This window comes from Netta rufina (genome assembly GCF_964035555.1).
Source record: "Netta rufina genome assembly, chromosome: 3".
NCBI lineage: Eukaryota > Metazoa > Chordata > Aves > Anseriformes > Anatidae > Netta > Netta rufina.
Genome location: NC_140125.1, coordinates 119,247,825 through 119,262,393, shown reverse-complemented (window position 1 = coordinate 119,262,393; position 14,569 = coordinate 119,247,825). Strand labels below are relative to the sequence as shown.

The 14,569-nt window shown below is 42.2% G+C and overlaps 1 protein-coding gene across 1 annotated transcript in view; it reads left to right on the top strand.

Moving 5' to 3' along the window:
- Positions 1-4,165: 4,165 nt before the first annotated feature.
- Positions 4,166-14,569, top strand: part of MSRA (methionine sulfoxide reductase A) — a 271,314-nt gene continuing 260,910 nt past the window's right edge. The window contains exon 1 of the mRNA XM_084285134.1: positions 4,166-4,316. Coding sequence (XP_084141260.1) covers positions 4,178-4,316 — 139 coding nt within the window. The 5' untranslated portion in view covers positions 4,166-4,177. The remainder of the gene's footprint in view (positions 4,317-14,569) is intronic.

The following is a 14,569-nucleotide window of genomic DNA, read 5'->3' as shown; positions in this document are numbered from 1 at the left end:
TACATTGGTAATAAATTCCTGAGAAGCCCTTGGGAATCACAGCAGGGCTCCTCGGAGGCTGAAAGGTCTAACACTGCCCTGGGATATATGAATGCAAAATCAAGCAGGAACCAGGAAAGCCTATTACATTTGTACTTGCTTTGCTGTGACCCATACCAAAATTCTGTACTAATTACTCATATCTTCACCAGACTGGGCAGATAAAAAAAAATATAAATCTGAAAACATGTCAGCTGAAAACCCGGAGAGGATTCGGAGAAAAGCAGTGACAATACTTACAGAATTAGAAAATGTACTTCACTGAGATGAACTCCAACAGTCCCGTTTATCTGTCTTGAGGGATGACCAGTCTGTAGCACCACGTGTGAAGAGGAAAAGCAAGAAAAGCTGGCTAGAAGAACATCTCTACGTTCTAGGAAAGATATGCTGGGATTTAATGGGAGCTGAAGCTAAGCTAAAAATAAGGTGCATATTTTTAACAGTAATTAAGCACTGAACAATCCACCAAAGTCTGCGGAGAATCTTCTATTGCTGTGTGTTTTAAATTAAAAAGAGGAAAATAAAGGTTGCTTTCCAGGAGATGCAGGTTGCAACACAAACCTGACTTTGTATTGGTTTCAAGACACGGCAAATCTTGTTACGTTGGACAAACAAATCAATGCAAAACCACAAGGGCTAGCAAATCCAACCCCAAAGGAAAGGTCTATGTGTTGCATTAAAGGGCATTTATCGGAGTCCAGCATTTGCCTGTTTCAGAGCAACAACCTCTCACGCCAAGCTTGCGGGCCTCCACCCCCAGTTTGTACAGGAGGGAAACAAGAACAAGCTGCTCAAATCCCCTCTGCCCAAGGCTGGTGATTATCAAAGCAAGTCTGACTGTTCTCCACACTATGTACCGTAAATGTCAAGTTCTGGAAAAAAAATGTATTTCGCTTAAGATCCTAAAACTGGATGACTAGGAATCTGTGTAGAGCCCTGCCTGAAAGGACACAGGTAAGCCCACATCCCTTTTCTTGCTGTTCTCTCCCTCAAATCTATCTTTTTTTCCCTTTTCACGCTGGTTTCCTGAAGGTTATCCACAGATGTTGTGAAATTGCTGTGCTGGGGATACTGTGATTATTAGATGGGGATCCAAGCACCACGTAGATACCTTAACCTAGGCTTTTTTTTTTCTGATTTTCAACACTTCTTGATTCAATCTCTGTGTTGGCATAAAGTCCATGTTTAAATGCGAAGCACACGACATCACAAATACATCAGTTTCTGTTGCGTGTTTGGACAGGCAAATGCTTATCCAGAAAACTTTAAAAAGTTAGGGTGTGATTTTTACTCTCCCACACAGATCTTAACCTCTGGAACAAGAAAAGGGAATAGTCCACGTTTTCCTGAAATGTAAGGAAATGTAATTTTTATTGAATTAAAAAAGTATTCTGTTTCCACCGAGCGAAGAAGCACAAAGCACTTCTGTAAACCAGCAGTTTTTGTTAAGTGGCATCATGGCTTATTACTATTTAATACTTGGGATCCAGTTACGAAGCAGGAACACAGTGTGTGAAGTGCCATACAAACACGGAATGAAAGGCTGCTTCCTGCCTGTAATAGCTGTAATTGAAATGCATCAACAGCCCTGCTATCTGTCACTGCTCTAACCACTGTTTTGGAGTCCCACCGCCAATCTCTTAGTGCCCTGCTCTGCTGTTGTCAGCCTCACAAATGAGGCAGCTGAATGCAATGGGTGACAAAGCAATTTTTTCCTGTAAGAATTAATGTAACCGAAAGAACACCTATGATTTAAGACACAATTTAAATCACGGGGACAGCATACACGGCGTGGAAGATCACTGGGAAGTGACTGGAGGAGATGCTGGCTTTTCAGCTGCTGGCCTTTCAGAGCGCATCAGGGCTCTGAAACGTTTTTAACCACTTCATCTGCAAGACCGAATCGCCCAAACATTAGTCTGTTTTTCTGTCCTTCACCTCTGGTTGACCTTGGTACATGCAAGGAAGATGGCAATGAAAATGGAACCATTCACAGAGGCAGCAGGAATGCTCTCAGTAAACGATTCGGGTTGAACATTCAGCCTCACCGGTAGAAACATTAACTCTTAGGGGAAAAACTGCATTGCTGTCCATCGTAACATTAACTGCTGAATTTTTTAGAAACATGCTCTTGGCAGCCAGTGGAGTGAGTATAGATATTTGTGGTGAACCAAAGAAATGGAGATAAAAGTGGAAGAAGAGTTTTTCACTACCAGTCTGTATAAAAAGTGGATGTCATCATTGCTAGAGGCTTCTTATGAAGGAAGCAAGAGTTGGAAATCGTCAACATAGATATTATAAATGAGAAAACAGTCATTAGGTGAATATGTTTCAAATTAAATCCACACTTTATTATTGAGCATTTCCACTTCGTAACTTGTATATTCAAAATATCAGTTATGTACTGTATGCATCTCTATATTCACTCCTTTATTTAACAGATTTTTTTTCTGGTTATTGCAGATTTTTTAGAAGTCACTTGAGGGCCTCTCTGGCCTTTTCTCATTGATCTAACTGTATCTATCCCTCCTTACATATATACAGAAAAAATGGACTGCAGTCGTGGGACTACTTGTGCTCAGAGGATGTTGTTTGCCTTTCATGTAGAGGAACAATGGTGAACCTGAAGACAGAGGACAGCTCGTCTCTCAGGTTCCCATGTGAGCTTTTCATTTTACGGGAAGCCTGGCTCCTACAACATGGATTTCCTGCTTCTCCAGATTCTTTTGTGAGCATCTGGGAATTCTTAGAATTGCTGTAAATACACAATTCCTTTATAAATCTGAACAAATTGTCTCTCAAGAGTATATCCTTGTGAATTCCAGTTTGATTAGGAGCTGAATAGAACTGCATTCCTTTGTCATAGAGTATTTTTGAGAAAATTGTCTGGCCTCCCTCTCATAGACTAGGCATTGGTCTGTCATTTCATCACATTTTCTCCTATTCAGCCAACAATCCAACTTCTTCAGGCCACTCCAGATGAATTTTGTATTGAATTACTCATTTCCTTTCTATAACCTTTGCGTACTATCTGTTTATTATCTTTTCCCTTACTCTGAAATCACTGTGCAAGACTCCTGTCTAGTTCACAAACCTTCTTTGCATTCTACAGTTTTTCTAAGAAATTCTTTTCTATTGACCATGACTTCACAAACAGATTGAGCTTCAACTGTCTCAAAAACAAAACACCATTGTTCTAGCTTCTATATGTCTTCTGTATTAAAAACCCATACTGGTTGATGGCTTATCTTCGATGTGCAGTGTGTTATCACTCCCCAAAATATGGTGGCTATTTTCTACAAGTTCACTTGTTGTTTCTGTATTTTTATTGCAAACATACATACAGACACTGGTATCTGGAGATGCATTACTTAGAGAACCTTCTTCATACATATAGACTCTGCATGATTGACATGAAGCAGTGCATTGGCTAAACTTAATAGAAGGGGCTGCTACATGTATCCATAAACTCTGGAAAAAAAAAAAAAGAGAGATTACTACAGAATAGGTCTATTACTGCATGAGGAACCTGTGTAGTACATTTTTCTGAGTATGTTTGCACACTTCTCTCCCTCCTGGCCCAACGGGGGGCACAGGCAAAAACCCAGAGGGTGGTTGTGGTGCATTGGCATACTCCAAGAGGACCAGGCATATACAAAAATAAATAAATCTGAGGCAGCCCTCTTGCATAAACACCACGTATTAAGCGCCCAGAGAGACCAAGCAGCACATCCCACGGGCGTTTATGGAGCTCTGAGCAAAAGGCCAGGGCCAAAGTGCAGCGGGCACAGCTAACGAGGAGTCGAGCCCTCACAGCACACGCCTCCAGAGCGCTGCCAGCACCCTTCAGAGCACCCAAGGGACACCCGTGAGTGACAGGAGACGGCGCTGCCCCCCTCAGAGCTCTCAGCACACCAAGGCCGGGCGGGGGGCATCCCCTCAGGGCACGGTGCCCTCGGCGGCTCGGCAGGGGGCGATCCTCGCACCTCGCCGCCTCACGCCCGCCATTTTCTTCTTCCTCCTCCTCCTCCTCCTCCTCCTTCTCCCGCCGGTCCCAACGGTCCGCGCGCGCCGCTCCCCGCCCCGCCGCCATCACCCCCCCCCACCCCACACCCCAAAACGACTCCCTTCGGGGGCGATGCCAACGGCGCCGCGACGCCCCCTCTTCCTCTTCTTCCTCCTCCGCAGCTCCACCTTCAGCATGGGCGAATCGACCTCCCGGCTGCCCCTCGAGGGAGAAGCGCTCCCCGGCAGGAGCCAGCGCGTCCCGGTGGCAGGTAATGGCGACCCCCCCCCCATCTCTGCCCCTCAGCCCCTGAGGCGGCCCCGGCTCCCTCAGGCGGCCCCGCGCATGCGCGCTGAGGCGGGACGAGGGCGGGGAGGGAGGGAAAATGGCGGGCGCCGCCTCACAGCCGTGTGGGAGGAGCGGGCGGGACGCCCTGGGAGGGGATTTGTGTTCGTCATGGTGTTTCCTGGGTGGGCTCGGGGGGAAGAGGAGCAGCTAATCGATTGGTGGAGCGGCCAACGAGGCTGGTTTTCGTTTGTCCATACGTGGGTTTTGTGGTTAATTTTTGCCTAGGGGGTTTAAAAACATTACCTAAGCCTTCACGTCTCTGTTACACAATACCTAATAACGGCATCAAAACATGGTGTGGGTGTGCCAACCCGAGTGTTTGGAAAACTGAACTTCTTAAAAGATAATTCGGTGGTTTTGCCATATTCTTCCCTTCATTTTGCATAAATGAGAGGTGTCAGGTAAGCAAAGCAGCAACCTCGAGTTAAGGAGCTGATTTTGCCTTATGTCAGCCGTCCTAGGAACAGAAAACATCGCAACATCATCATCACTGCTAAATAGGAGTCAAAGTGGCACCTGCATGCTGCAGTATTTGTCATCATTACTCCCTTTCACAAGGCAGTTTTTCAGAAGTATTTTCGTGCCAGGCATCCAAGGTCTTTCATGAAACCTGTGAACTTAGGAAAAAAAATAAACACATAAAGGTCCGTAAGTGCTGGAGGGAGAATTATAAACGTCTGATGGTATAATCTGAGTGGAAAGAGTGTTTGAGAGCAAGAAAAAATGGATTTTACAGGTGCTTGGTAAAATCCTGGAGGTGGCAAGAAGGTGATGGTGAAAATAAAGGCAGCAGGAAGAATATTGTGTCTGATGTGGAGAAGTTGTAGTCAAACGGGTACAGAGGAGGGCTGATGTCTTCAGGGCAGTGAACTTTAGAGATAATACTAAGAGTTGTGTATTGGGTGGATTAAATTAGCACCTTCCTGTTGCTTATTGATAAAAACCTGGATAAAAGATAATGCTAAATCCTGTTTATGCTTTTTAACTCCATAGATAGAATACTTTTGTGCTGTTATACAAAAACATTCTCATAAAGCCAATTACAATTTCTTTTTTGGCATTTTTATTCTATGACTAAGCATGGTATCATATACTTAATAACAGCTTGGAGCTCCAACGAATTGCAAAAGTTAAAATAAGATGTTAACTACTTTGCGAAAAGAATGGCAAGTTAAATTTTAAACATCGTGTAACATTTCCTCAGAAATATTTCCTCTGTTTAAAGTGTTTCTAGACTGTGGATCTGGAGAAACGTTTACTGGAAGGGATCTTCAGTCCAGCTCCTGTTCCAGTGCTGCTCTGGCTTCTAGTGAGCATTTCCATATATCTGATGTGAACCAAGGCACAGTTTGTGGTTGCTTCCCTTTCCGATACTGGTGCTACTGAGAAGGGCTTGCTGAGCTGTCATTCTCACTTCTGTTCAGCTGCTGTGATATTGCCCCTTAGTTCTCCTTTCACCTGCTGAAACAAGCCCAGTTTGTGTGCTGTAGGCTGCTGACCAACTCAACCATTGACCTTGCAGACCTCCTCCAGTCCATTAACACCTCTTTTCGGAGTGGACCCAAAACCAGTTAGAGTTTTCCAGGTGAATTCTTACCAGTACGGCATAGAAGAGAATACTTCTTTCTCATTTTGCTATCTGTGCTCCTTGTAATGCAGCCCAATACAGAGTTAGCTTTATTTGCAATGAGAGCACATTGCTGGTTCATATTTAACCTGGCATCCAGCGTAATCCCAAGTCCTTTCCAGCAGGGCTGAGATTATTTTGCAGCAGTGCAGAACCTGTACTTCTCATTGCTGACCTTCATGTGGTTTCTGTTGGCATAGACCTGAAAATTTTCAAGGTCTCATTGGGCTGAAGGTCTGTTGTTTGGCATGTCCACTCTCACCTTCAGTTTAATGTCATCCTCAAACTTGCTGAATGTGTTTTCTGTCACATCATTCATGTTCTTGTTTAAGGTATTGAATGATATTGGCCCCAGCATCAGCCCCTGGCATAACCTGCTACACACGAGAAATCAAGATATTGATCACTGCCTTTTGATTTTGGTGATCCTGACAGTTTTTGACGTGTCTAGTGTCTACCAATCTGTTCTTCGAGCCTGTACTTTCACAGTTTCCAAATGCATATACCGTAAGAGATGGTGTCAGAAGCCCTGCTGAAGTCAACGTGTATTACATCCACTGCTTCGCCCTAATCTGCATAGCTGTCATTTAATTGTGAAAGGCAGCCTGGCTGGTCAAGTGTGATTTACATTTGGTAAATGTGTTGACTATTCCCAATTACTTTCTTGTTCTCTTTGTGTTGGGAAATGGTTTCTAAGAGGACACACTCCACGATCTTTTCTGTGGCTGAGCTGAGGCTGACCAGCATCTAGTTCCTCAATCCTCTTTTTGCTTTCCTTAAAAATGGCTGTTTCTAGTCATCAGCAATCTCTCCCAATCACCTAGATTTTTCTAGATACTACCCTATATCTGTCACAGTGCTGTGACAGTCACAGCAGTGAGTTTGCTCCACAACCTTGGACAAACTTCATGTGGCTCCTTGGATCTGAACACCTTTAACTTCTTTAAGTAGTCATAAACTGTTTCCCCCCACATTGTTTGCTGCTCTCCTTTCCGTGTGTGCTGGTGCATGCACAGGTTTTGGAACAGTCTTTGTGAAGAAGCAAAAGTAGTGTTGAGTACTTCAGTCTTCCATACTACTTCTGGGTTGCCTTCTGTAGTAATTAATGCACCTAATTTTTTTTTCCTTTTTCAACTGTAATTTTTGTGGAATTGTTTCTTATTGCTGTTTATGTCCATAGTTAGTTTTAATTCCAGCTTCAGCCTTTTAGATTTCATGTCTAGAAGCCTAAGAAATGCTTTTCTGTCCTTCCTTTGTTGCTTGTTACTGTTTCTAGTTCGTGCATGCTCTCTCTTAGTGTTTTACTTCACTAAGAAGTTATGTGCTTCTGATGAAGTTCCCATTTTTCCTCTGTGATGCTTTATTCCTTAGCTCTCGTAGAAACTTTTCAGCAAAAACCAGACAGCTCTGGAGGGCACCTTCTGCCTTTGGCAGCCTTGCAGGACCTTCTACATAGCGATTACCTAAATAAGCCAGAATCTGCTCTTTCAAAGTCCAAAATGCTAAATCTGCTGCTTGCCTTTCCAGCCTTCCTTTGGATCCTGAACTCTATCATCTTGTGGGCGCTGCAACTCTTGGCCACCTATGGCTGCACTGCTGCCAGTTCTTCTCTGCTTGTGAACAGCCAGTCAAGTAAAACATTATCCTTGGTTGGTCCTTCTGGCATTTTTGTTAGGAAATTGCCACCAGTGCAGGTTCCAGAATTGCTTGCATAACTTGGTGTTACAGTCCCAGCAGATGTCTGGGAACTGAGGTCCCCCTGGGTGACCAAGGCCTGCAGTCTGGAGATTTGTGCTGGCTCGTTGTGGACTTCCCTCCTCTTGGTCAGCAGCTCTGTAATGGACCCCAAACCACACCATCTCCAGTGTTTCCTTCCCCCCTGATCTTGACACAGAGACACTCAACAGACGTGGCTACATTTACACTGGAGCTCTTTGCTGCAGAGTGCAGCTCCCCATCCTAGACTGCTGACTAACCCTTCCTGCGAACCCCCTTCCTATCCATGACACTGCTCAAGCTGCGTGTGCTGCACCACGTCTCCAATTCCGATCACATCATAGGTCTGTGACCACAGTTGGGCATCCAAGTTGTCTTATTTATGAGCCAAACTTTGCCTTAGTGTATGGACACTCAAGGAAAACATCTGTCAGACGTTTCTATGAAGCAGGAACCAGCACTGGTCCTAATCCAGTGACCTGAGGTGTCCATCGTGTTCAGTGTGAAAAGGATCTAGATGAAGAGTTGCAGCCCCTTTACCATGCATTCCCTTTTGAAGATGTTGTTGATCTGCTCCTCCTCCCTCATTCAATATAGCTTGTTCACCCCACTGCTGCCATCCCCGTGGAGAAGGTTGCGTTACACCTCCTTGCACATCTTGGTCCTGATGCACCAAGTTCCTCTTGCCTTGTAGGTGTTTGATGGGCATGGATGCTTTCTGCCCCTCAGTGGGATTTGTTGTTTTGAGGGAACCTCTCAGCTGAGAGTTCCTGCTTGCTGTTTACAAACCTTGTGAGTGCAGAGAGTGGCTCAGGCTGTGCTGCAGCCCAAACAAGAGGAAAAAAAAAGCCAAGTGACAGCTTCAGCTTGGAAATTGCATTTAATCCAGCCTTGCAAAAAGCTACGTGGCATTCCTTTCTCTTTAAGTTGCTGACCACAGGGTTATGTGAGACTTGACCTTGTCTGCCTTGTTTTTTTTTGTGTTGTTACTTATTTAGGGTCTGAGTCTAAGCAAATTATGGAGTTAAACCTTTGCTATAACGTGAAATTCTGTGAAGAGACTGGAAGTAGCTGGTTTGTGATTCAGTTTGTAAAAGTGAGGGAAAGTTTGATAAAATACCGTGCTGTGAGTTGAAAACAATGTAAACGGTAGTAAACCTCACTTTTTTTTTGTAATGTAGTTGGATTTATCTGATCTTCAACAAATTTCATAATCTGGGAATGATGTTGTGCCTTTTCTTTCCTTGCAGTTGAGCTGCTGCATTTGTTTTTTGAAAATTATGCTTTTCATATGATTTCTGTATAGTGGAGCAGTACGATGTCATGTTCCATAGTAAAATTGCGTATTATTTATTGCTTCTGCCTTTCTCGTAGAATTCCAGTTTTCAGAATTAGTTTTAGTTGCAATGTCGTTGAAACATTTTTACGTTTTGGTGAGTATGTATTGTTCACTTTATTTAATTGGCTGTTTTATTGTATGATAGGGGTAGGAGCACTAGTCAAGGAGCCCTGATAATGCAGAGGGAACCCCCTGTGTGAGACATCATGTAATCCTATATATATATGTATATGCACACAGCTGTTTTTCTCAGCTACGTATCCTGAGATAGCAGAATATTGTTAATTTAAAGGAACATTTTGTCCTACTGATCCCAGTGAGTAGTGCCAGGAAATATTTTCTTCCTGGTCTCAGCCGTGCTCCTTGCAGAGACACTCAGGTACATCTGGGATGGGTTAACTTTCCTGAGGCAGTAAAGGTACAACTCAGGGGGTAGACAGCCTTTCAATTATGTAAAGCTGTTAAAACTTCTAGCTTTATATGTAGTGATAATTACACATTTTGGAGGAGGTGATTGTGAACTTCAGTCTGACCTGCATAAAAAAGAGCACAACATTTCCGTGAATTAATTCTTACTCGAATCAGATCATGCTCTTTAGAGAAAACATCCTTTGACAGAGAACCCACTGCAAAATTTCATAAATTGCTCCAATGTTTCTTAACTCTCTCCATTAAAAAATGTGTATTTTGATTTAGTTTCTTTTGTCTGATCTTGCAGCTATTGACACTTATGACAGTTTTCTTCATGGGATGAACGGAATGATAGTAGGTTTTCCTGAATTAAATTTAGATGGTAATTAAATTGCTGGTCAACCTATTAAAAAAACAAAAACAAAACAAAACAAAAAACCCCACAAAACATAAAGACTTAATCAGACATAAACCAAGCAAAGTAAACTCTTCTGTTCTCTCAGCAAAAGACATGTTTTTTTTTTGTCCTCCGTTCATTCTTGTTTCTTTTTCTTAAACTGTCATCACTTAGTTAACATCTTCCTTGACTTGTCACTATCAGCAGCAGTGACAAAAGATTTTAGTAGCACTAGTGTTGGTGTCAGCTGCAGTCTTGTTACTACCCAATATTTTCCTGTTTGCATATCAAAGGATAACTTACATTTGAGACCAAAACATTGCTCTAGGAGCTCTGTGTACCTAAGAATTTTTGAAATCATTGGTACGGTGTATGATTCTGTTATTAACTGTTTAATTCCAAGCCTGTTTATTTTACATAAAATAAAGAGGTGGAGCAAGACTCTTCTTGCTGTAGAGAGAGCTGAAATGCAGGAAATTCCATTTAAACTTAAGAAGAAAACTTTTTTGTTTCGATTTTCTCCAGGGTGAGCAGAGATAGGTCATTCTTGTAGACCTCTTGGTGGATGTACTGAAGTTTTACAGCAGAGATCACTTTCTCTTCCTTCAGAGACACACTTCTTCACATTACATTTCTGCACAGCATATTTTATGGGAACTGCTTTGCTCTTCTTGTTCTGTTCCCTGCCTCTGGAAGCATTGTATGCTTTTCAAAGGATTTAGACAGATTGGATTTCACCCTAATTGACTCTACATGCATGAAGGATAGTAGATCTTACATTCTTAAGTTTACTTCATGAGAGGTTTTTAAATGAGATGATATATCCCATCAGGACCCACTTAGTTGATTTCTAATACAGCATTTAGTTGGAGATCTTTTAAAGATTTATAGTTCATGAACAGTAAAAATAAATAAACATTCAGAAGCAGAACTAGCCCTTTGGATTGGTTGCTTCTATACCTGTTTAATTTAGAGAGATTTCAGTCCACACTAAACTTTTTTTTACTGTTCTTTAAACATGAACCAAATTATTGGGATCCAACTGTTTCTGGTGGTCTGGATGACATTGCCAGCACCAGGAGGTGGCCAGCAGGACTGCCCGTGGCAATGGGCTAAGGATGAAAGTTGTGATTTCTCACTCATGTTTATGGCCTGCTTGGAAGCCCTCCTGGTGGAATTCAATCCCTGTGGACGTGGCCATGGGATCATCCAGTCATGTTCTCAGCAGCCATTGAATCTGTCGTCATTAAAGTTTAAATTGTGCTGAGTTATAACGATAGAAGGGTGCTGCACTGGTAAAGCGTGCTGGGAATCACTGATCATCAACTCTCTTACTAATAAGTCATCAATACTTTTCTACCAAGGGTGAGTGGCCAAAGGGAGACCAGCTGAATGGGACAGCCTGATCCCTTGCTGCTTGTCAATTAGCATGTCATGGAAATGTCCATGTTTCTGTAACCTATTTGTCCTGTCCAGCATTACGGAAAAAATCTGGTACCTTATGCTTACTGATTGCCTAAATCTGTATGTGCTGTTTGAGAAGTTTTAAATAGATTCTCCCTGATGTTCTGACCATTTGCCGAATTGTGTAAGACGCAAGATTTTGCAATAGAATTGCAAACTAAAATGTAAGCTTAAGGTTTTTTAGGATGGTTTTCAGTAAAATACTTTTTTACTAATAGGAACAAACTGAAAAACATAAGAAGTTTTTTCCTTTAATGATTTATAACGTTTTTTAAACATGGGCAAATATAAAACTTATTTGTGGATGCAAAGTTGATACCAGTGTACTTTAGACTGAAGGTCTCAAATTCTTCAGCTTTAGACTGAAAGTCTAAAATAGAGAATATTGAGTGAGATTATGCCATAGAACAAAGACTACTAGAGAAATAGTGTTTCTCTTAAGGTTTAGAAAGATTAATTTCATTATGTTTTTTCCACCACTTCATTTACATGATACAGTGTCTTATATAAAGAACTAATTGGTTACCTGTTTTTGCTGAAATTTTTGAAGGAATGTGGGTTAATAATAATGAGATCTGGCTTCCACTGAAGTGTAGTTCAGGACCATGTTGAGTAACAATGTTGGATGTGGTCTAGCATTTCTCAATTTCAATTTACCTTTCTTATTCAGAAGGGTTAATTACTTATTTCTTCATTGTAAGAAACAATCTTTGCCTCAAATATGCTCAAGCCATTGATTTCCATAAATTATTAAATTTCATTACAGTTCCACTCCTTATGCCAAGATTCAAATCAGAAAGGATGTAAAGCAGAGCATGCTTCCTCGTGGAAGCACCCAACAGCAGGTTATTATCTGAAAGACAACTTCTGAAATTTGGTGTTACCACTTCTTTACAGGTAGACATGGGATGAATTTGCTTGGAAATTCTGGATGTAATATCATGCCATGGCTTTTTCTCTTTTCTCTTTCCTTTTTTTAATCTTTTTTTTTCTTCGTTAGGCATTTATGGCTAAACAGCTTGTATGCAGGCCAAGTGTTCAGCTATAAATATTGTACTGTCATTGGGAAAACAGGAATTACTTTTTAACCACCCATTGCATTTGCATTTTGGAAGGTGTTGCAAGGAGAAGCAAAGGTTAAGTCAATCTAAAGGGATTTTTGTTTTGTTTTGTTTTGTTTGCATGTGCTTTTTGCTCTTGGCAGCTGGAAAGCAACAACAACAACAAAAAGGAAGTTAGCATGCACACACAATGCTCGATAGATTAAAAACATTCAGCAAATATGTTTACAGAGCTGCACATCCAGCTGTCAAACGGTGCTCCCAAGACAACGCCACCCCGATGAAAAAAACCCCGCGCTTCTTTATCACCTCTACCTACACCACAGCATGAAGGGCTACGTCATTCATCAGTAAGCCCTCTCCAAAAAAAAAAAAAGAAGAAAAATAAAAAAAAAATTAAAAAATCCCTTGCCAAGTCCCCGGAGCTTCTTGCTGGCTACTTAGCATGCTTCTCACGGGCGGCCGTGCGTCGACACGAAGCGGCGCCGCACAAAGCGGCACCCCCAGGACTGCGGCGGGGCTGGTGCGCAGGAAGCTCTCCCCGGGGTTTCTCCTGGCAACAGCGCGGGTTGCTGGGAGACAGAATTACTGAAATGGGAGAAACTTTCCCCAACTGGCAGCCTCTTGAATGCAAATCAGGCTTGAAGGAGACTCCTCGTGCCGATAACCGCAATTTCCCTCGCTGAAATGAAAAATGAATCCAGAGGTTCGTTATGCAGGGGATTATGCGTGATGCCGCTCTGAGGAATCACTCAAAGTTGTGTAATAAAAGCGGATAATTATTTCTAGGGAAAGGTAGTGGCATGGTACATGGGATTCAATAGCTTCTCATTGCTGCTACGAGCTGCTCTAGCTTCTCGTTACATCCCTACATTGAGAAGGGATATAACGTGTGAATTTGCTATATTTGCGTCGTTAAATAAACCTGTCAGAAGCGTGACGCTTGTATTTGCATGGGTTATTTTTTCATGTTTTTCACTATTCACAAAATAATATACAATATTATTGTGTGAAGCCTGGGATACTTCGAACTCCTTTAGCTAATTGTGGCCATTTTATCTTTAATGCAATTTTTGCACGAATGACATTGACCTGACATTTTGCTAATGTTGTGACTTCAGAAAAATGGGTGGTGGAGAGAAGCATCTCACTGTCTTCACTTGCCTTCATGCTATGGTTTAAAACCTTTTGCACTTAGATGCTAAAGATCCGTGGAGCCCAGCTGTGTCTTCAGTAGTGCCTGTGTAATTTGGATAAACACATTTTCTTCTTTTTAAATAAGGTGTGTGGCTGACTTCGCCGTAGTCACAGTAGCACAAAGTTAGTATATATGGGAAAGACTAAGTTGGTTTTAAATAATGGGCTGTCGTGGCTATTCATGTACAAGTAGGCATTGCTAAAATAGTGCTTATCACAGGTAGAGGCACAGGATCGGGCTGCCCACTCCTGCTTCTCTTTCCATATCAGAAAGAGGAACATGGGGGAAAGCTCGTGGTTTGGCTCTACATGGCACCAAGTACACAGCAGAGACAGAGCACTGGAAGGGATGGTTGCGATCATTGACGTGGTGGATGTCAACAGACATCACAACCAGGTGACCGGCATCCCCAAAATGCCTCTTTCATCCCTTTCATCCCACAGCCACTGATGGGGTGAGTCCTGCCTTCGCTGGCTCAGGCATCCAGGCAGTACACGCTGGGCACAACGGGCAACCATGGGCCTGTTGGCTTGTGTTTCATCAGTGTAGCTTTATTTAAAATCAACGTAGACTATTTAAAATGTTTTAATTTTGACCCTACTATTTATTGCTCTTTTTGTCCCTTTGTTTATTGTGTTTACCTAGTCATTTAGCACCTCTCTTTTCTGTCATTTCCTTAATGAGAGAAACTTGTCACATGCCTTTGCATCCCATGCTCTGTTAAAGAGTAAAGCTATTTTAATGTCTTCCTGTAAAATAGGTCACTTTTCAAAACATATAATTGCACTTTTTAACATGGTTGAGCTGTGTTTATATATGACATTCTTAAAGCAAAGGGTAACTGGTGTGGACACTCATTCAAACCAGATCTGACCATGATTTATGCTATGGTTACAAGAACAGATTAGCATGGTGTAAGCCAGGTGTGGATTTATAGCATAACTTCTCCAGGTACCTGCCTAT